Source organism: Juglans microcarpa x Juglans regia, chromosome 1S, assembly GCF_004785595.1.
Source record: "Juglans microcarpa x Juglans regia isolate MS1-56 chromosome 1S, Jm3101_v1.0, whole genome shotgun sequence".
In the NCBI taxonomy this organism is placed as follows: domain Eukaryota; kingdom Viridiplantae; phylum Streptophyta; class Magnoliopsida; order Fagales; family Juglandaceae; genus Juglans; species Juglans microcarpa x Juglans regia.
In genome coordinates, this window is record NC_054595.1 from 25,321,118 (window position 1) to 25,340,709 (window position 19,592).

The following is a 19,592-nucleotide window of genomic DNA, read 5'->3' on the forward strand; positions in this document are numbered from 1 at the left end:
CACTCATTTAGAAAAAAAAATAGTATCTATTATTAAAAATTAATTTTTTCATGTGGATTCTATCTTTATTCATTTTTTTTAAAATAGTGTACGTCGCTTACGTATTCTATAACTGTAAATATTATTTTTAAAAAAGAATATCAAGTTAGATTATTAAAATATAATTATTTAATATTATTTTTATTTTGATATTTGAAAATTTTAAATTATTTTTTATTTAAAAATTTGTAAAATTTATAATAAATTGTTTAAAAGTTTTTATATTTAAATGATATTAAAAAAAAAGATAAAATGGGATTAAAATTATTTCCAAACATACCATTTTCTATAGCACTCCCGCTCTCTCTCTCTCTCTCTCTCTCTCGATACCAAAAGGGTACGTTCGACCCAAACACCCAAGCTTGCTGTCTCTCTCTCCCCACAAAACTGTGTTCAGTCATTCTCGCTCTCTCTTCTCTCTCTACATCTGCACACCTTGAGAGCCGCAGGCGAGGTCTTGAAAAAATATCAAAAACAAAACTCAACTCAGAAGATCGGAGAGAATCGCAGAAATAGCCGAAAAATCGTTTAAAAAAAAAAAACTTGATGGAAAAATAGAGAAAAAAGAACATAAATTCAGATCCTCTCTTTCTAAAGATATTACCGTACGCATATTTAGTTCTTCCTCTCCAGCAAGATCTCCTTCCTTCATAAATCCTCAAATCAAAGTTCCTTATCTCCATCTTCTCTGTGAGTTTTTTTTTTTTCTTTTTCCTTTTCCCTTGTGCATATTTGTAGTTTATGGTTTGATTATTTTCTGGTTTATTTACCGGGTTTTGTGTTGCATGTGATATTATGATTTTTAGTGTATTTATTTTTTTGGGTTTTGTTGCTTCTGGTTGTTAGGTTTGAGAAGCTCAGTCATATGCTCATGAAACCGAGGCTTTGGATCAATTTTGGGACTAAAGAATAGACGGTCAAGATTGATTGCTTGAGATCACAGTATTTTTCTTTTTTCTTTTTACTGGGTTTCTTGTTTGAGCTATTCTTTGTTGTTGCTCCTGAGATGGGGAGTAGTTCTGGTGAGGCTAAATCCAACGGTATCGATGCGTCGGTGGGCGGATTGGTTTGGGTCCGTCGCCGAAACGGGTCGTGGTGGCCGGGCCGTATAATGGGCCTTGACGAGTTGTCTGAGGGTTCCTTGGTTTCGCCGAGATCGGGGACTCCCGTTAAGCTTCTGGGCCGCGAGGACGCAAGTGTGTGAGTGCTCTTTCTTGTTTTACACTTGCTCTCCCTCCTTGCTTATCTGGGTCGGGTCTCTGATGTTTTTACGTTTTTCTTAGTATTTATCTGGTTTGCGTGGTTTCAGATATACGCTTTTGGTGATGCTTTTGTTGAGGTGCTGGATTTTGCCATTATTTTTTAACCGTTCCAGCCAGTTAAATTGTTTTTGTTTACGTTTTAGGAGTTGCATATCATGATTGTTAGTAAAATTGTTCGAAACAGGCTATGGCCAGCGATGCTAATTTGCTTTACAAGCGCAAGATGTCAATTGCTAGTGGCATTAGTTAGTCATTTCTTTCTTATGAAGTTTATCTCTGTTATGCATTAAAAGAACGCATCATAACCGGCATTGCATTCTTACACAAAAAATGTTTATGAAGCAGGCCTGAGGATGCAGTCTCTCCGGATCTCTTATTTTCTCTCGTATCCCATGTTTTTATAATTTGCAGAAGGGTTTTTTCTTACCTTTTGGGTAAATAGAAAAAGAAAATGATAAACTTATATCTCTTTACAACTATTTTACAATTTTATTGCAAATGGAGGGGAGTTATGTAAAATTGAAATTATTTTTAATGAAGTGGGCCTGGCCAAAGAAAAGAAAAAACAGAGAGGAAAACTTGCTTATGAAATAAGGGGACTTTGGTATACATGCTTTTGCCACCATGATTACCCTCTTTGTTAGGAGACATCCCTCCTTCCAAAGTTATGCCATTGCTGTTATGGTGCAAAAATCATATCTATTTGAAAGAATATGCAAATTTTAGGAGAGCGAAAACAATCAGTTGTGATGTGGTTTATTCATTACCTTGTTTTTTTTTTTTTTTTTTAAATAAATATTCATTACCTTGTTATGTTGGCCAAACTTGATCTTCTTTTTCTCAGCTTCTTTTTGACTATTTCTCGTACTGATAAATAATTTTTTTTTGATCGGTAAACAAAATTTTATTGATCATAAGGAATAGGCAAAAGCCCAAGTATACAGGACATATACAGGAGCGTCGCCTTTGCGTGTTGAACAAGCAATACAAGAAATTCATGGAAACTCATTCCATTGAAATCAATTACAACCGACCAATGGATTAAAGTATTGAAAAATAATTTCCTAAGCTCTGATAAATGACTTCTCCTTGACTTACCACTATTGATCTTTTGAGACCTCAAAATTCCACATTTTCCATACTTCATTTGCCTTGATATGGTTGTGATGGCATTCTTTATCTGTTAGATGTGACTTTTGAGTTGTTTATGCATGCACCGAATTTATCTCTTTAGTGACATGTATTTGTTGGAGTAATTAAGTAATTGGTATATCAATTTGAAGATTGATTTCTTCTCCCTCCTGCTTTTGTAATGATGTATAGTGGTGTTTAGCTCTCGTTTATTTTTAACATGTGTGGATAGTGACACATATTTGTTTGTTGGTACAGGGATTGGTATAATCTTGAAAAATCTAAGAGGGTTAAGGCATTTCGGTGTGGGGAATATGATGAATGCATTGAAAAGGCAAAGGTATCTGCAGCTAATTCCAATAAAAAAGCAGTTAAATACGCTCGGAGGGAAGATGCCATTATCCATGCTCTTGAGATTGAGAGTGCTCGCCTTGGCACAGATCGCTTGGATTTCTTTCAACGGGATAATTCAGGTGGCGACCTTGGTAGTTCAGCCAGAGAGTCACCTAGCATGTCTCGTTCTGTTGAAGAAAACGTGGATCGGGGTGACGATGCTAGTGATTCTGAAGACAATTCAAATTCAGCGCCAGAGTTATCTCAATCTGGTTTATCTTTTGAAGAGCCAAATCATAATAATCCTGCTAAGGTGCAATCTGTCCTGGGAAGAAGAAGAAGAACCCCAAATGATTCGGAGGACGATGGAACAGAAGGAGTTAAGCGTATGAGAGGACTTGAGGACCTGGGCATGGGTGTCGTTTCAAAAAGGAAAGCTGGAGGGATGCTCGATCTAGTTCAACATGATAGTGCTTCACTCTGTGATTCAAGTGCCGGGAATTGGATATCTAATGGGAGTCCTGTCAATGGTAGCAAAGGTTATTTGCCGTCACTCAAAAGGAAGAGATCTCAAGTGGCAAATGTTCATGAATTTTTGAAAAGGAAAAACCGTCGCCGACCATTGACAAAGGTTTTGGAGTGTACAGCCATGGTTTCTGTTCCAGTTATTTGTGATCAACTTCCCAGTTCAAGTGGTTCACCTCTTCAGGGTATGTCCGATAGCAGGGTTTCGGGACTGGAATCTAATGACTCAAAGAAATCTGTGATTGTGAACAACAATTCTGACAGCACCGGAGTTTCGTGTGAGAATGGAGTCCCTTTAAATGCTTCTGAACATGCCTGTGATGCTTCCCAAATCCTTTACAAGACTAAGGAGAATGAAATTTCCAGCACAGCTGGGTTAGCTGAGAATGGTTCTTCTGATAGGTTATTTGATGTACCATTTGTTGGGGAGGAAAAACACACTGAAGGTATTCTTGAGTTAAAATGATAAAATTCATTAATATCAAGTGTGCATAGCATCTTCTTTTCATCTTTCTCATTCTTGCTCAGATGACATTCAAATTGATGATAAATTTTATTATTTCTAGTTGATTGCAACTTGGTCTGTTAGAAAGGTATGCTGCATATATACAACCAAATTCTTTGGAACAGTGTAAGTTATTTGTTACTGTTTTAATTTTTGTTCTGGTTTAAGATTATACTCCTTTCATTTCTCACATTATGGGTGTTAACTGAAAAGAAAAAAAAAATGCTTAAGTGCATCCTTATGGTATGTGGGTATATGCAAGAGAAAGGGGCAAAAGGAAGGAAAGCAAAAGCAACCTCTTTAAAGTACGAGCCATTCCACAAATCCACCAAAGAGGAAGATAGGAATAAGAATAGTACATTAAGATGGTTCTTCACATACTTAGCCACCCAATTAGCAGGCTTAAGCCTGGGTCTCAGGATTTTTTTCCCAGATAGCCAAAATAGAAAATTTCTTTGTTAAGCCCTGTTCTTTAGGCTAAAGAAGGTTTATGTATGTATACACATAAAAAGTGTTTATACATATTCTTTGAGCAGGAAACTGTATAGGTACATGTGTTTTGGTTCATATGCACTTGTAAGATTTATGTGTATGATGCTGTGCGCCCACCCTGCTGGTCCCCGGGACGGGGGACGTGATATGTGGAGGAAGGTACTAGGTGATGTGATATGTTCTTGGTAGAGATTGATGGATTAATGCTAAATAGACGAAGACTTAGCTTTTTCCAATGCCATCTAGATGCCCTAATGGTGACACGATGGAGGGCAATCTAGATGGCATTGGAAGAGAGGTGAATTTGAAGTTCCAGAAAAAATGGACCTTATAGGCGTTGATAGACAATGGATTTTTGTTTGTAGCTATCAACCTCCTACCCAGAGAGAGAAAAAAAAAAGCAAAAAAGCTCCTGAAATATCTGATTGGGCTCTGCGGATGTTGTGTCAAGCATTTGTCTGGAGACATTTAAATTTCTTTTTCTTTTTTGGATTTTAATTTACGACTGTAAGACCTTCATTTTATACTTGTAATTAGGTGTTCTTGTATACGTTCTTGTATATGTTCTTTGTACGTTGCCTATGCCCCTTATGGTTTTTTTACATTGGTATATAATAGAGGTGACAGGACATATGCCATTCATCCATGAGTCAGCTGAGTGTTTCGAGTTCTACTTTCATGGTCAAAAGTTCCATATAGTTTCTCAGGAGTTATTTTCATGCAAACTAGCTAGTAGTGTAACGAAGCATTCTGTATATTTGTTCAGCTGATTGTAAACTAGTGAAGAAGAGTAGAAATGTTTCCTTGTGCTGATATATGATCTGTCTGCCAGGTTTTTCGCCTATACCCGTGTCTGTTTCATCTGGAAGGTCTCATGTTGCTTTGGGAAGGCAATCTTGTCAAGGTAGTCAAGCTGAAGCTGCATTGTTGAGAAACGAGGGACTTAATGAATCTGGTTCTACCAGTTCAGCTACTGTTCATATTAATAATATTAGCCAGAGGATAGAGAAAGGTACTTCAAAGTGGCAGTTAAAACGAAAGAGGAATTCGAGACATTTAAGTAAAAATAGAAAACAGGGCTCCAGAAAATATGTGGACATGGATGATGAATCCAATGCTTATTTGGCAGGTATAGAGCATTTGGAGGGTTCAGATCAGAAAGTTGATGGCACTGGCGTTGGTGGATGCCTCACATCATATAATTGTACCTTGCGACCAAAGTGCAAATCAGTTGCTGAAGGCCAGGTAGATGGTTTCAGGGACTGGGGCAAGCAAATGTCTCAGAGGGATTCGCAAATAAGAGTGCCAAAAGCTGAAGTGAATCTATCACCCAAAGGCTCTTTGACACCCCAAAGGTCACTTCCGTATCGTCAGTCCCGCTTTACAGTTCACTCCAGATATCAGATACCAGATTTTCCTGTCAGAAATATTTCCACTGATGCTTCACTGTGTGATGTTAAGATTGAAGTGAAAGCAAGCTATCGGCCACAGCATGTGCCATTGGTTTCCCTCATGAGTAAGTTGAATGGTAAAGCTATTGTTGGTCACCCTCTCACAGTCGAGGTTTTGGATGATGGCCATTGTGATTATCTGTTGAGAAGCGTGGAGTGTAATCTCAAAGTTGGTGCAATGCGTAATGCTGCCAGGCCAAATTCAGTATCCAGAAGAGTTCCTGCCAAGCACTTGGCATTGCAGCCACGTTTTTCACCTGTTAAATTACCAAAAATAAAGAAATCTGGGTTATTGTCTAAAAAGATACGGAAACTTTCTTCCTTGACTGGTCACAAGCAGTCCGAAGAAGAGCAGAAACCAGTGGTAGATAAGCCTAAAGGCCTGTTGTAGCCTGTATCCCACTAAAAGTAGTATTCAGTAGAATAAACGAAGCAGTGAATGGATTGGCAAGGCCAACACAACACCATGTGTTGACATCGAGCATCCCATAAATTTGGTTCTGGGGGAGGAGTTGCGGTTGCTGGATTCTACCTCTGACTTTGGTTTGGTGTCTTAGGTATTTTTATTTTTTTCCTTTTCAGTTCAGCAGCCACGTTGCTGTTTTATTTAACCATGCTCAGTCTGAGGCACCATATAATCTACCGATAAGGTAGGCATCCTTCTGTACACTTTCATGACAGTTCCTTGTAGAACCTGTAGGAGTAAAATTAATGGAAGCTGCTTTTGGCTCTGTACATAGTGTAACATTATGTAAAGATCTGGTATTGGGTATTGTTGACCTGATATTAGGTAATTATTTTTTGGGTTCAGGTTGATTCGGAGGCAATAACTTCATTCCACAGTGTACTCGGTTTTTAGACATGTTTTGAAATTTACTGCAATCTGCCTTTTTCTTTACAACTTTATTCCTTTGAATCCAGATACTTTGTCTTCAGGTTTGAACCTCAAGAATGAAATTGGTGTTGGCTGTTGAGCATCTCGTCAATTTGATTTGGTCACAATAAAAAGTGATGATGATTTCTTCTGAACTAGACCATCTTTAATGTAATTGGGCGTTTGTTCCAGGCATTTCAATTTTTCAGCCCTCTTGTACTTTGTATTTAATGCAATCAAAATTCTTTAATGTAGCCGTTGCTCTGTCTCCCTGTAACTTTGCAAGAGTCTTGGATGGGGATCATGAGTCTTGGATGGGGATCATGGGCTCTGTCTCCCTGTAACTTTGCAAGAGTCTTGGATGGGGATCATGGGCCTCATTGAACACGCTGCATTCTCTTGAATTAGTGATGAGCATGGCCCTATGCATTTAGTAGACATTTGCTTTTGAGTCAGGCAAGACTTGGACCCAAGCAAGGGATAAGAAGTATAGCAACGTTACCACAAGCAATGTTAACTTGGACAGATCAGGTGTTCCTATTTTAGGATGCAAATTGCTTCGAGTTTGTGTAGGCCGGAGTGTGTTTTTTTTTTTTTTTTTTGTCATAAAGGATAGAGTTTGGATTTTTGGCACATTGGTTTTGGTTTTTTATTTTATTTAAGGCGTAGTCTTTGTAACTGCCCTGTTTTTTTTCCCCATAAGTGAGTTATTAATAGAATCAAGGATATATATATATATATATATATATATATATATTTTAAATAAAAAATAAAAATTGAAGTAAAATTTAAAAGAAAAAAGTAATAAAAAGTGAGATGCATCATATTTTTGAAAAACGGATAAAAATATTATATTTTATTCTAAATTTTGTTGCACTTGTTAATATGACTAACTTTTAAGAATGAAGTGGTTTCAATCTTTTATGTGTTTGCTACTTACCTTTTCATTTAAGATGTGTTACATAAGAAAATAAGAATATTATTTAAAGATAAATTCTGTACATCAACCACTATTCACTTTCACACCTCATATCTATAAGTTTTTTTTTTTTTTCATAGGGTATAGGAGTGTAATTTATAGGATGTGAGAGTGTTTTTTATAGGGTGTGGAGTAATGAATAGTGGTTGATGAGAAAATATTTTCTTATTTAAAAGAAAACCTACTAAAATTCAACCAATCTTGGATTTACTGGACTCAACGACAAAAACATTGCCATCGTTGATCCTTTTTAGCTTATACGAATTGTCGTATAATCAAAACAAAATTTCTTTCTCAAACTAGGGTATAGGCCATAGGGGCCCAGGCCATAGAAACGTTCGGAGGACACGGGCGTAATATTGTGAAATGACCATACCCACCCAGTCCAACAAAATAGTGCAGAATATTAGGGTTCCAATATAAATAACAACATCAGCCCTTCCCCTTCTGTGACTCTCCAAAATTCCAAATCTCCCACTATAGATTCATAAACAGAACCAAACAGGTGCTTTCTCTCTCCGTCTCTCTCTATTGTATGTATGTACATGTGTGATGTGCTTTTGGTTACCATGTTTTATCTAAGAGTGATTGATTGGATCTGGTGTAGCGAGGTGTAGGGAAGGAGATGGCGACAGTACCGGGGCCGTTGATATGGGAGATGGTAAAGAAGAACAACTCGTTCCTGGTGAAGGAGTTCGGGAGAGGAACGGCGAGCGTGCAGTTCAGCAAGGAGAGCAACAATCTCTACAACCTCAACTCCTACAAGCACTCTGGTTAGATTATTCGCAGGCTTTCTGTTTAGTAAAAAAATAAGATGGATTCTGATTGTGTTGATTTTACTTTTTTTTTAATCTTGAATTTGTATATTTTGGTATTGTTGGATTGATTTTCGTTGTCTTTCATGAGTAGAGTCATCGTGATTGTCTTGCTGTCTCTTTTATTTCAGAGAAAATGATGGCGAACTCTGCAATTTTTTTTTTCTTGTTTTGGTCTGTGAGAAGGAAGGGGATAGGAAAACTTTTAATTCTGGTTTTTTGCTTACTTCATAGATGGTTTTTCCCTGATGGAAGAACAAATAAGGTTTTTTATTTTGTCTGTAACAATTAGATCATGAAAAAGGAATAAAAAAATTTGTGTTGGTTTGGTTTTCGATAAAATAATTTTGACTACATTTCCCCCCATTTTTGTGGGGGCTGGAATTCTTTTTAATTTTTTTATTACAATTTAAAGAAATTAATTTGTTGGAAAAGATTCTGAATTCTGAAATTTATCTTCGTTTTTTTTCCGACAATTTGTAAGGAAAGGAGCTGTTAAAAGTTTGAAACTTTTTTTTACTTGTCAGAAAATGTTTAAAAAGTTGCATATTTCAGAATGATTTAGGTTTTGTGGAAGTGGGAATTGCAGCAGGAGTCCGCAGACCTCTTGTTAAGTTTGGCTCTCTAGTTCAAACTTAATGTACTAGTTTCCGTTTGATGGCAGGGAAGGGTTGTGGGATATTAAGGAAATTGAGTTTTATCTTACAAGCTGTCTACTATATAGAAAGAAGATTATTTTGCTAAACCTTGGACCTGTCTGATACCGGTTATCTGGGAATATTTTTGTTCCTGGAGTCCAAAAAGACACATTTTTGGGTCTTTGGAGTGAATTGAAGATGCATTTTTTTGCATTTCCTCTCTTAAAGTGTCTTATTTTAAAGATGTGCTAGAAAAATGCAGAGATAAATCGCAGAATTTTCTCTTCATTTAAATTGTTGTTGCTCTGTATTAAAATTCTTGACGAAGTTTTAGCACTTAAGTTTAAAATGTCTCAAGGTTCTGAGTTACTTTTTATCTTCTCATGTTTCTTAGCATGGCTTGAACTATTTGTTATGAAAAAGAAGAGAAAGCAGGACTTGAACCATCCATTTTGTTGGTAGGAGTAATTCAGGGTCTTCTATGTGTGTGTTATGAAAAGAGATTTGTAAAAAAAAGGTGTTATGAAATGTGCTTGTGTATTGGGATGCATCAGGTCTGGCAAACAAGAAAACAGTTATTATTCAACCTGAAGGTAAAGACCGATCGGTGTTGCTTGCTACAACCAAGACCAAGAAGCAGAACAAGCCTGCTGCTTTGCTTCACAAGTCTGTGATGAAAAAGGAGTACCGCAGGATGGCAAATGCTGTGGCAAACCAGGTAATGTCAGAAGCTGGTTCCTTTTAGATTTTTTTTTTCTTTTTTTTTTTATTTTTGGGGGGGGGGGGGGGGGGTTCTACATATTTGAGTACTTTATCTCTTCAGTGTGTGAAGGTTCAAAATTGTTATCCTGTTTTTGGCCACAAATCTCAACACTCTGCGGTGATGAGCCACTAACATGTAAGAAGAAACCGTATGATATGGTTTTCTCGATGAAATCTGTTTGTTACGCTTGGCTTCTGAGCTTCCAGTGTTCAAATAGTTTTTTTCTTTACATATTTGTGTACTTTACTTTCTCTCTTCATAGACGTGTATATAAGATATACTAGAAACTTACCTCCACTCAAAATATTTATTTGGTTTTTGGCCCCAAATTTCAACTCTCTGCGGTGATGAGCCACTAACATGTAAGAAGAAACTGTATGATATGGTTTTCTCGATGAAATGTGCTTGTTACGCTTGGCTTCTGAGCTTCCGGTGTTCAAACAGTTTTTCTTTACATACTTCTTTTTATTGGCAATGGGTGCACGGGCCCTCGGCAAAACTTGATTGAGTACTTTACATATTTGAGTACTATGTCTTTTCAGAGATTTGTGCATAAGATATACTAGAAACTTACCTCCTCTCAAAATCTTTATCCGGTTTTTCCCCCAAATTTCAACTCTCTGCGGTGATGAGCCACTAACATGTAAGAAGAAACAGTATAATATGGTTTTCTCGATGAAATGTGCTTGTTACGCTTGGCTTCTGAGCTTCCGGTGTTCAAACAGTTTTTTTTTACATAATTTTTTTTTATTGGCAATGGGTGCACAGGCCCTCGGCAAAACTTGATTGAGTACTTTACATATTTGAGTACTATGTCTCTTCAGAGATTTGTGCATAAGATATACTAGAAACTTACCTCCTCTCAAAACCTTTATCCGGTTTTTCCCCCAAATTTCAACTCTCTGCGGTGATGAGCCACTAACATGTAAGAAGAAACCTTATAATATGGTTTTCTCGATGAAATGTGCTTGTTACGCTTGGCTTCTGAGCTTCTGGTGTTCAAACAGTTTTTCTTTACATAATTTTTTTTTTTATTGGCAGTGGGTGCACAGGCCCTCTGCAAAATTTGATTGAGTACTTTACATATTCGAGTACTATGTCTCTTCAGAGATTTGTGCACAAGACATACTAGAAACTTTTCTCCTCTCAAAATCTTTATCCGGTTTTTTCCCCCAAATTTCAACTCTCTGCGGTGATGAGCCACTAACATATAAGAAGAAACCTTATAATATGGTTTTCTCGATGACATGTACTTGTTACGCTTGGCTTCTGAGCTTCAAGTGATCAAACAGTTTTTCACTGCACTGTATCTCATATTGTATGTATTGGTATGTTAACCTCGATTGATTACTGTGTTCCTTATAACATTGTTTGTTAATCGTGTATATGCATTGTTTGTCCTTGGACCTTCTATTCAGAATGGTCTATGGTTCTCAATTATCCATGCTGCAACAATTATTGCCAGATTATATTCTAAAATCGTGTGTTATTCACGAATTACAGGTTGCAGATAACTACTACAGGCCAGATCTAAAGAAAGCCGCCCTTGCCAGGTTGAGCGTTGTGCACAGGAGCCTCAAAGTTGCCAAATCTGGTGTCAAGAAGAGGAATAGGCAGGCTGTGAGAGTTTACGGTAGGAAATGAGTTAGGGGTTATGATAAATTGTATTGTGCTTCTTCCTCCGTTGTCTTGATTCTCCACACTACAATTCTGGATTCCCTTTTTGTTTCCATCTTCATTGTGGTGACTTATTCTTGGGATGCATTTTTTTTGGTTTAACAGACAGAGATGTAGTCGCTTTTTACCTAACATCATGATATATGCTTATTTTGGGCTAGTTGAATTCCGACTAGATTGATCTTTTGAAGAACGATATGAAGATCATTTAATACCTCGGAACCATAATTATGGAGCATGATATTTGATATTATACTAAAATCCTGACATACTTGTCTAAAAAGGAATCTGACTATGGATTGTTCACAAGTCATGTCATTGGAAATGGGTTTGTCACACGCATTAGTTGCCTTGTTTAGTTCCCTAACCCTGAGAATTCGTGCTAATGTTTTCACATCAACGGTGCACCATATGTCTCAAAAGAGAAGTGAAAAAAAAGAAAAGAAAAGAACGAGTGCACCATATAGTTTCTAGGCATTTAGCTGCCACAAACATATCACTTTCTAACCAACCCCCGCCGTGAAGAATGATGTCGCTTTGGTCGTTGCTTCTCTCCTTCATGGAGACTTCAGTAGAACTGTAGAACCAGGAAATCCTCTTAGGTATATGGATTCCAACAATTTGAAGGCAGGGGTCAAGAGGTGAGCCGAGGCTCTGATGAGGATGGGCCCATACATTTTAATCGCCAATATTTTTCTTTTTCTTTTTCTTTTGAGTTGGGCAAAGACTTTGATCCAATGATAATCATATCTAAAGGCTATTTGTTGTTGCAAGTTCTTTTACTCCATGCAAGACTCTGGTCTAATCAAGGATAATGTAGGTCCATCGTTATTTTTTACTCTATTAGTAATGTAAATAAGTTTGAGAATTGATTTATACAGGTTTTAAATTGACAAGTTTGCAACTCTTTGTAAAAAGATTGATCCAATTTTGAAGGTATAAACAAATTATTCTTTTTTAGGCCCCTTTTGAAAGTTTATCATCTCATCATTACAATTTTTCTAAATTCTCACACTCAATTTAACTTTTTCAAATCTTAAAATAATAATAATATTAAAAAATAATATTCTAATAATATTTTTTTCAACTTTTATCTTTCATCTAAAATCATCTAATCTAATCTAATCTAATCTTTGAATCCAAACAAGCCCTTAATGAAATCTATATTTTTTTTTTTTATAAAAAATTTACATGAAACTTATCTTTCTAGACTTTACCATCGTTGATATTTATTTTTGGGCTTATAGCATTATCATTTATATACAAATTGTCGTAAAATGGAAACAATTTTTTCCTTCCCGGTACCCGAGCCATGAGTTTCCGAGGACATGGGCGTAATATAGTTAAATGAACCGTGCCCACCCAGTCCAACAAAATAGTGCAGAAAATTAGGGCTCCAATATAAAGAGCAGCATAAACCCTTCCCTCGCTTCCGCCCTCCAAAATTCTCCACCCCCCCCCCCCCCCCCCCCACAAGATTCATAAACAGAACCAAACAGGTCCTCTCTCTCTCTCGTTATATATTTGTGGATGTGTTTTTGGACCCAGCGTTATTTTCTGAGCGAGTTTCTATCTGGTGTAGCAAGGTGCAGGGAAGGAGATGGCGACAGTACCCGGGCAGTTGATATGGGAGATGGTGAAGAAGAACAACTCGTTCCTGGTGAAGGAGTTTGGGAATGGAACGGCCAGCGTGCAGTTCAGCAAGGAGAGCAACAACCTCTACAACCTCAACTCCTACAAGCACTCTGGTTAGATTATTCGCTGGCTTTATGTTTAGTTTTGGAAAAATATAGGATAGATTCTCACTTTTAATTAAAAAAATAGGATGGTTTCTTCTTGTGTTGGTTTTACTTACACTGTTGTTTTAGTCTTGATTTTGTTTATTTTTGAAGTGTCAGATTATTTTCGTTGTCGTCATGAGTAGGGTCACCGTGGTTATTTTGTTGTCTCTTTGGTTTCAGAGATAATGAAGGCAAACTCCGCGTTTTTATGTTTTTTGTTTTGCGCTGTGAGAAGGAAAAGGATAGGAAAGCTTTTTCTTTATGATTTTTGTGTACTTTAGAGATATTTTTTTTAGACGGAAGAGGAAACATTTATTAATTTTTAGATTTTAACAAATTGCATCAGAAATTAAATTGTTGGAGAATTATGAATAATGAATGTTATGTTTGTTTCATTTCCGAGTACGTGGAGTGGAGGATATTACGGTTAAAAAGTTTGAAAAGTTTCATTTTTCAGAATTATTTAGGTTTTGTAATTTGTAGAAATGGGAGTTGCAGCGAGTTTCCGCAGATATATTTCAAGTTTGGCCGACTAGTTCAAGTTCCATGTACTTTAAATAAAATTAGTCAAAGTTTAATGTAAGAGTTTCTGTTTGATTTGGGTGCGGAAGGGCGGTGGGATATTAACCAAATTGAAGTTTTTACATCTTTTTTAGCAGTCTACCATATAGAAAGAAGATTAGTTTGAGAATTCATGGACCTTTCCGATAGATCTGAAAATATTTTGTTCCTAGAAGAACAACAGACTTGGTCTGTGTTATTGAAACATGCAATGAGAACTTGAGCGAATCCCTCTTCATTTAAATTATGTTGCTTATATGGGAAGTCTTAAGGAATTTGTGGAAGAAGTGGCCGGAACTGAGGTTTTAGAACCCAAGTTAAAATGTGGTATGGTTCTGATTTTCTTGAAGCTTAACTTATTTTTTTAAAATAATGTGACTTGAGCTATATTTGGTGGGTAGGAGTAGTCGAGGATCTTTATGCATGTTTCATGAATGTGCCTTTTTATTGGGATGTATCAGGTTTGGCAAACAAGAAAACAGTTACCATTCAACCTGAGGGCAAAGATAGATCGGTGTTGCTTGCTACAACCAAGACCAAGAAACAGAACAAGCCTGCTGCTTTGCTTCACAAGTCCGTGATGAAAAAGGAGTTCCGCAGGATGGCAAATGCAGTGGCCAACCAGGTAATTTCAGAAGCTAGGTCCTTTTAGATTTGGGAAGGGGGGGGGGGGGGATCTTTACATATATAAGTACTTTGTCTCTTCAGATATGTTGAGGTAAGACACTGGAAGCTTATCTCCACTCGACATCTTGATCTATTTTTTGCCCCCAAATTTCTTTTTTACGATGTGATGAGCCACTAACATGTAAGAAGAAACCATATAATATGGTTTTCTCGATGAAATGTACTTTACGCTTGGCTTCTGAGCTTCAGTCTTTGAAAAACTTTTTGCTGCACTGGATCTCATCTTGTGTAAGTATTTAGGACATCAAGGTCATTTGATTACCATGTTGTTTGCTAATCGTATAAATGCTTTGTTTGCCCATGCACCTTTATATTCAGCATAGTGTTTGGTTCTCAATCGTACAATGCTGTGACAATTAAGGCCAGGTTATATTCTAAGATCGTGCATATTCACTTGTTACAGGTTGCAAATAACTACTACAGGCCTGATCTAAAGAAAGCCGCCCTTGCTAGGTTGAGTGCTGTGCACAGGAGCCTCAAAGTTGCCAAATCTGGTGTCAAGAAGAGGAACAGGCAGGCTGTGAGAGTTTACGGTAGGAAATGAGCCAGGGGTTTTCATAAATTGTAGTGTGCTTCCTCTGTGGTTTTGATTCTCCTCAGCATAATTTCCTTCTTATTCTCGAGAATTTTTTTTTTTTTTTAATAGACTGATACTTTCATTTTTGGGCAGCTGAATTCTGAAGTTTACTAGTAAAACGAGTAAATGAGTTCATTCCTCGTATTTGCTGATGGTGAGTAAAAAATTAGGCCGTATTTTAGGTGTCTTAGCAATCTTTACCAATGTGCTAGCATCTCAAGTCTGCCGTGATAACCGGACTAGATTATTGGTAAAGACTGCAGATATTTCAAAACCTCAAACCGCCATCATAATATAATGTAGCATGTTATCGGCCAACCTAGTCCTTATAGTTTTTGTTCTAGGAATTTTAGACCATTTCATCTGGCCATGGATTGTCGAAAATCAATTGGGTGTGGGTTTGTCTCGACCCTTAGTTGCCTTGTTTGGTTCTCTAGCCTCATAAGTTCGTGCAAATGTTTTCTGAGCAACTATTGCTGCAGTACATGGTTCTCTGAGCATTTAGCTGCAACGATCAGCAGTCCAAGAAAGCTCCAAAACAGACCATGTTGGTAAATAAGTCCGTCTCTCTTTCTCTAAACAACGGAGGGGCCGTGAAGAATGACGTCGCAAAGCGTGGATGCATTGATCTTTGCTTCTCCGTCATGGAGATTTCAGTAGAACCAGAAACGCCACCGGAGGATATGGATAGGCTTGCAAAACTTTGTTAAACGTATTTTAAAAAAAAAAAAAAAAATCTCGAAGAAATGAAAGATATATAAACAGAATGTTAAGATATCAAGAAAAATAATGTTATTTTGTCTTAAATTTTATATTTTTTCAATCACTTCTATTAAGAGTAATATATTTAAAGTAGTTTTATATATTTAAAAAATTTGTTAATTACAGTAATGGATTGAGCAAGTGTGGTACATTTATTTCAAAAGAGTGATCTATCTTTAAGAAATTAATTTTTTTTAATGTAAATTTTATTTTTATTTTTTTATATTTTTAAAAATATGTGAGACTTACTTACTCCCTACAAACATCATTTTTTAAAATAATGTCATAACTCTACGTGACTTGGATAATAAAATGTGGCATGAAGAATCACGTTCCTTTATCGAGAGAGAGAGAGAGAGATTATCTGCCGAAAGCCCTTGCTAGTCTTCAATTTTAAATAAGCCAGTCTAGCTCAGATTTATTTATTTATTTATTTTTTGAAGATAGCTCAGATTTATTGGTTTGGGGAGAATAAAGCATTAATTGGGTCATAAAGTTTGGATTGGGCCCCCAATATCATCAGTAATCTACCCCAAAAAATAAAAAATAAAAATAGAGAGAGAGATTCGAGAAGAGGAGAGAAGAGAACCCTAGCTCCCAGCAAGAGCAACTAAGCAACTTTGAGAGTGAGAGGGAGAGGGAGAGCTTCCACGGAAGCTGAGACTGCTCTTCTTCCAGTTCGTGGTTACCGTTGAGGTATAAAACTTGTAACTGTTTCTTTATTATTTGGGTGCTATTACGATTTGGTTCTTTCTTTTGTTCATGTATAAGGTCTATCTTCGATCTGGTTTGCTTTCATGTTATCCTAGCATCAACTTCCAAAACCATGTAAAAAGATACGACAGTACGATTATGTAAAATCTCATCAGGAAATCTCACCACGATTGTACGATTGTTATCCTACCATCAACTTGTCTCTTAGTTGTTGTAAATTGTTAAATAATCTTGACAACTTAATGGCCAGCTTCTTGTCTATTCATATTTGTATGGCATATTCCTGCTTAATATCTACATAGATGCATACATGTATATATACATCCAGTACTTGGTTACTCCTATTTATATATATATATATATAAAATACTTTTACTTAAAAAAAAAAAAATGCATTCATGTAAAATCCATACTGAAATATGGCTATAAATGGTGTTAAAGTTTGTGGGAAGAGGAATAAGACAATGATTTAAATCAATAAAAGAAAAAAGAGGAATTTCAAGTTTGTGGAAAGATTCATTTTGATTTAAATAGGCTTTCTAGTAATAATATATTGTCGCGGAATGACTTATCAAAAAAATATATATATATTGTCGCGGAATAATGTTATGTTGCCAGAGAATAGGATGAAAAATCATAGAAGATAGGGCAAAAAAAAAAAAAAAAGATTAAAAAAAGGCTGATATATGTGAATAGTCTGCGCACCTTATTTTCAGATGTGAAGTACTGTTAACATATCATTCATAATATGAGTGAACTTATTATGACCGTAGTGCACAAAGTGTGCTTTTGTGCTCTTATAATTTGTAGGTTTTAATGTCCAAGCCTTGGGTCTTTGATATTAGTACTTTTTTTCTTGTATTTAGGCATTTTCTCTTGTACACTTCCTGTGTACTTGAGCTATGCCTATTTACTTGATTCAATAAAACTTCTTATTACTTATAAAAAAAAATATTAGTACCTTTTTTGGCATTAAATAAGTTGGTTTTCGAATTTACACATATTTCTAGGCTGGTATTGCTGTGTCTATCATAACAAACAATGGCAGATGGTCATGAAACGGACAAGAATATTGAGATATGGAAAATCAAGAAGTTGATCAAAGCCCTGGAAGCTGCAAGAGGCAATGGTACCAGCATGATATCTCTTATAATGCCTCCACGTGATCAAATATCTCGTGTGACTAAGATGTTGGGTGATGAATTTGGAACTGCTTCAAACATCAAAAGCAGAGTCAACCGTCAGTCGGTTTTGGCCGCCATTACTTCTGCTCAACAGAGGCTGAAGCTTTATAATAAGGTTCCTCCCAATGGGCTTGTCCTTTATACTGGGACAATTGTTACTGATGATGGGAAGGAAAAGAAGGTCACATTTGACTTCGAGCCTTTCAAGCCTATAAATGCATCACTCTACCTCTGTGATAATAAGTTTCACACAGAAGCCCTAAATGAACTCTTAGAGTCTGATGACAAGTTTGGTTTTATTGTCATGGATGGAAATGGCACACTTTTTGGGACATTGAGTGGAAACACACGAGAGGTTCTTCATAAATTCACAGTTGATCTACCAAAGAAGCATGGAAGAGGAGGGCAGTCAGCTCTGCGTTTTGCTCGTCTTCGGATGGAAAAGCGGCACAACTATGTGAGAAAGACTGCGGAACTTGCCACACAATTCTTCATTAATCCTGCAACAAGTCAGCCTAATGTTTCTGGGCTAATACTTGCAGGTTCCGCCGACTTCAAAACTGAGCTGAGTCAGTCAGATATGTTTGATCCTCGATTGCAGGCGAAGATATTGAATGTGGTTGATGTTTCTTATGGAGGCGAAAATGGTTTCAATCAAGCTATTGAGCTTTCATCAGAAATCCTGTCAAATGTGAAGTTTATACAAGAGAAACGCCTCATTGGGAAATATTTTGACGAGATCAGCCAGGATACTGGGAAATATGTCTTTGGTGTAGAGGACACATTGAAAGCTCTAGAAATGGGTGCTGTAGAAACACTTATTGTTTGGGAAAATTTGGACATTAATAGGTATGTCCTGAAACACAGCACCACTGGTGAGATAATAATAAAGCACCTGAACAAGGAACAAGAGGCCGATCAGAGCAACTTTCGGGATCCAGCTACCTCTGTGGATTTGGAAGTTCAGGAGAAGATGTCCTTACTTGAGTGGTTTGCCAATGAGTATAAGCGGTTTGGCTGCACACTTGAATTTGTTACCAACAAATCTCAAGAGGGATCACAATTTTGCAGAGGGTTTGGTGGGATCGGGGGTATACTTCGTTACCAGCTTGATATGAGATCCTTTGATGAGTTATCTGATGATGGTGAAGTATACGAGGATTCGGATTAAGTGTCGATCGCCTGTGGTTTACTGCACTCGTTGGAGGATGTTGTGAAAGTTTGCACCAGGTGCAATGGTGTCTTTGCTGCTGCAGCTACCTGCGAGACTCGAAAATACAGTCTGTGATTTGATTTCACTGCTTCAGAGTTTATTTTGCTTCTCTTCCATTGGATGTGTAATGATATTAACTTGGTAATGTTTCCTAAAAACTTTTCCGGTCAATATCCTGCCTGGATCCTCTTCTGCTGTGTTTGAGAACCTTTCCTCTATTGCGAAAACAGTTTGTGATTCCTCGAGGTAGAATTGACAGAGAAGATTTTAATCCAGGACCTGGATGGTTTGTTTTCTAGTTGCTTGAAACTTGCCATTGTTGTGTGATGAAATAATGTTGAAGAAATTTGGACCCATCAAGTACTCTTTTCCATGGTACTAAAACAAAGTCTTGTTTGAATTATCTTATCAAGTATGCTATAGTTTTGTTTGTCTTCATGGTTTAAATCCAGGTAGCTAAATTTCTCCTCCTTTGCCGTTGGCAGAGAGCTCAGGTTTGATGCATGCTAGGTGGCAAACTATAGCATCATTTCTCTCTTTTTGGTGGGATGGAATTGCAAGACCAACTTCGTACAATTTTTGGTGCTATCCTTGCACTCCAGTACCCGGGGCTTTATATGCATGGCCGA

The 19,592-nt window shown here is 36.9% G+C and overlaps 4 protein-coding genes and 6 non-coding genes across 15 annotated transcripts; all 10 read left to right on the top strand.

The window, feature by feature from the left end:
• The first annotated feature begins 346 nt into the window (after window positions 1–346).
• LOC121246609 (uncharacterized protein At1g51745) lies at window positions 347–6,548 on the top strand. Of its 2 annotated transcripts, XM_041144796.1 has the most exons (5): window positions 347–729; window positions 886–1,239; window positions 2,691–3,736; window positions 5,120–5,299; window positions 5,417–6,548. In XM_041144796.1, the coding sequence occupies exons 2-5, from the start codon at window positions 1,046–1,048 to the stop codon at window positions 6,127–6,129; spliced, it is 2,133 nt and encodes a 710-aa protein (XP_041000730.1). In that variant the 5' UTR covers window positions 347–729; window positions 886–1,045; the 3' UTR covers window positions 6,130–6,548. The 2 variants fall into 2 exon arrangements, with proteins under 2 accessions (XP_041000730.1, XP_041000729.1); XM_041144795.1 differs by having other exon boundaries at window positions 348–729; window positions 5,120–6,548.
• A 1,387-nt stretch (window positions 6,549–7,935) lies between these two features.
• Window positions 7,936–11,616, top strand: LOC121246656 (60S ribosomal protein L28-2-like). Of its 3 annotated transcripts, none has more exons than XM_041144882.1 (4): window positions 7,936–8,096; window positions 8,199–8,364; window positions 9,599–9,762; window positions 11,311–11,616. In XM_041144882.1, exons 2-4 carry the CDS (start codon window positions 8,217–8,219, stop codon window positions 11,449–11,451), a joined length of 453 nt encoding a protein of 150 aa, XP_041000816.1. In that variant the 5' UTR covers window positions 7,936–8,096; window positions 8,199–8,216; the 3' UTR covers window positions 11,452–11,616. The 3 variants fall into 3 exon arrangements, with proteins under 3 accessions (XP_041000816.1, XP_041000817.1, XP_041000818.1); XM_041144883.1 differs by having other exon boundaries at window positions 7,943–8,096; window positions 8,209–8,364; XM_041144884.1 differs by lacking the exon at window positions 7,936–8,096 and adding an exon at window positions 8,110–8,124 and having other exon boundaries at window positions 8,209–8,364.
• LOC121247979 lies at window positions 9,919–10,010 on the top strand. Its single transcript, XR_005937378.1, has one exon. It is a non-coding gene; the product is annotated as a small nucleolar RNA R24 (small nucleolar RNA).
• LOC121247983 lies at window positions 10,146–10,237 on the top strand. Its single transcript, XR_005937382.1, has one exon. It is a non-coding gene; the product is annotated as a small nucleolar RNA R24 (small nucleolar RNA).
• LOC121247982 lies at window positions 10,427–10,518 on the top strand. Its single transcript, XR_005937381.1, has one exon. It is a non-coding gene; the product is annotated as a small nucleolar RNA R24 (small nucleolar RNA).
• On the top strand, window positions 10,709–10,800 carry LOC121247978. Its single transcript, XR_005937377.1, has one exon. It is a non-coding gene; the product is annotated as a small nucleolar RNA R24 (small nucleolar RNA).
• LOC121247981 lies at window positions 10,994–11,085 on the top strand. Its single transcript, XR_005937380.1, has one exon. It is a non-coding gene; the product is annotated as a small nucleolar RNA R24 (small nucleolar RNA).
• A 1,188-nt stretch (window positions 11,617–12,804) lies between the features above and the next one.
• On the top strand, window positions 12,805–15,234 carry LOC121246655 (60S ribosomal protein L28-2-like). Of its 3 annotated transcripts, none has more exons than XM_041144879.1 (4): window positions 12,805–12,983; window positions 13,067–13,232; window positions 14,288–14,451; window positions 14,917–15,234. In XM_041144879.1, exons 2-4 carry the CDS (start codon window positions 13,085–13,087, stop codon window positions 15,055–15,057), a joined length of 453 nt encoding a protein of 150 aa, XP_041000813.1. In that variant the 5' UTR covers window positions 12,805–12,983; window positions 13,067–13,084; the 3' UTR covers window positions 15,058–15,234. The 3 variants fall into 3 exon arrangements, with proteins under 3 accessions (XP_041000813.1, XP_041000815.1, XP_041000814.1); XM_041144881.1 differs by having other exon boundaries at window positions 12,821–12,983; window positions 13,077–13,232; XM_041144880.1 differs by having other exon boundaries at window positions 12,885–12,983; window positions 13,071–13,232.
• LOC121247985 lies at window positions 14,611–14,700 on the top strand. The gene has a single exon (XR_005937383.1). It is a non-coding gene; the product is annotated as a small nucleolar RNA R24 (small nucleolar RNA).
• Window positions 15,235–16,249: 1,015 nt separating the features above from the next.
• On the top strand, window positions 16,250–19,366 carry LOC121246652 (eukaryotic peptide chain release factor subunit 1-3). The gene is made up of 2 exons (XM_041144872.1): window positions 16,250–16,548; window positions 17,577–19,366. The coding sequence occupies exon 2, from the start codon at window positions 17,608–17,610 to the stop codon at window positions 18,919–18,921; it is 1,314 nt and encodes a 437-aa protein (XP_041000806.1). The 5' UTR covers window positions 16,250–16,548; window positions 17,577–17,607; the 3' UTR covers window positions 18,922–19,366.
• Window positions 19,367–19,592: the final 226 nt, after the last annotated feature.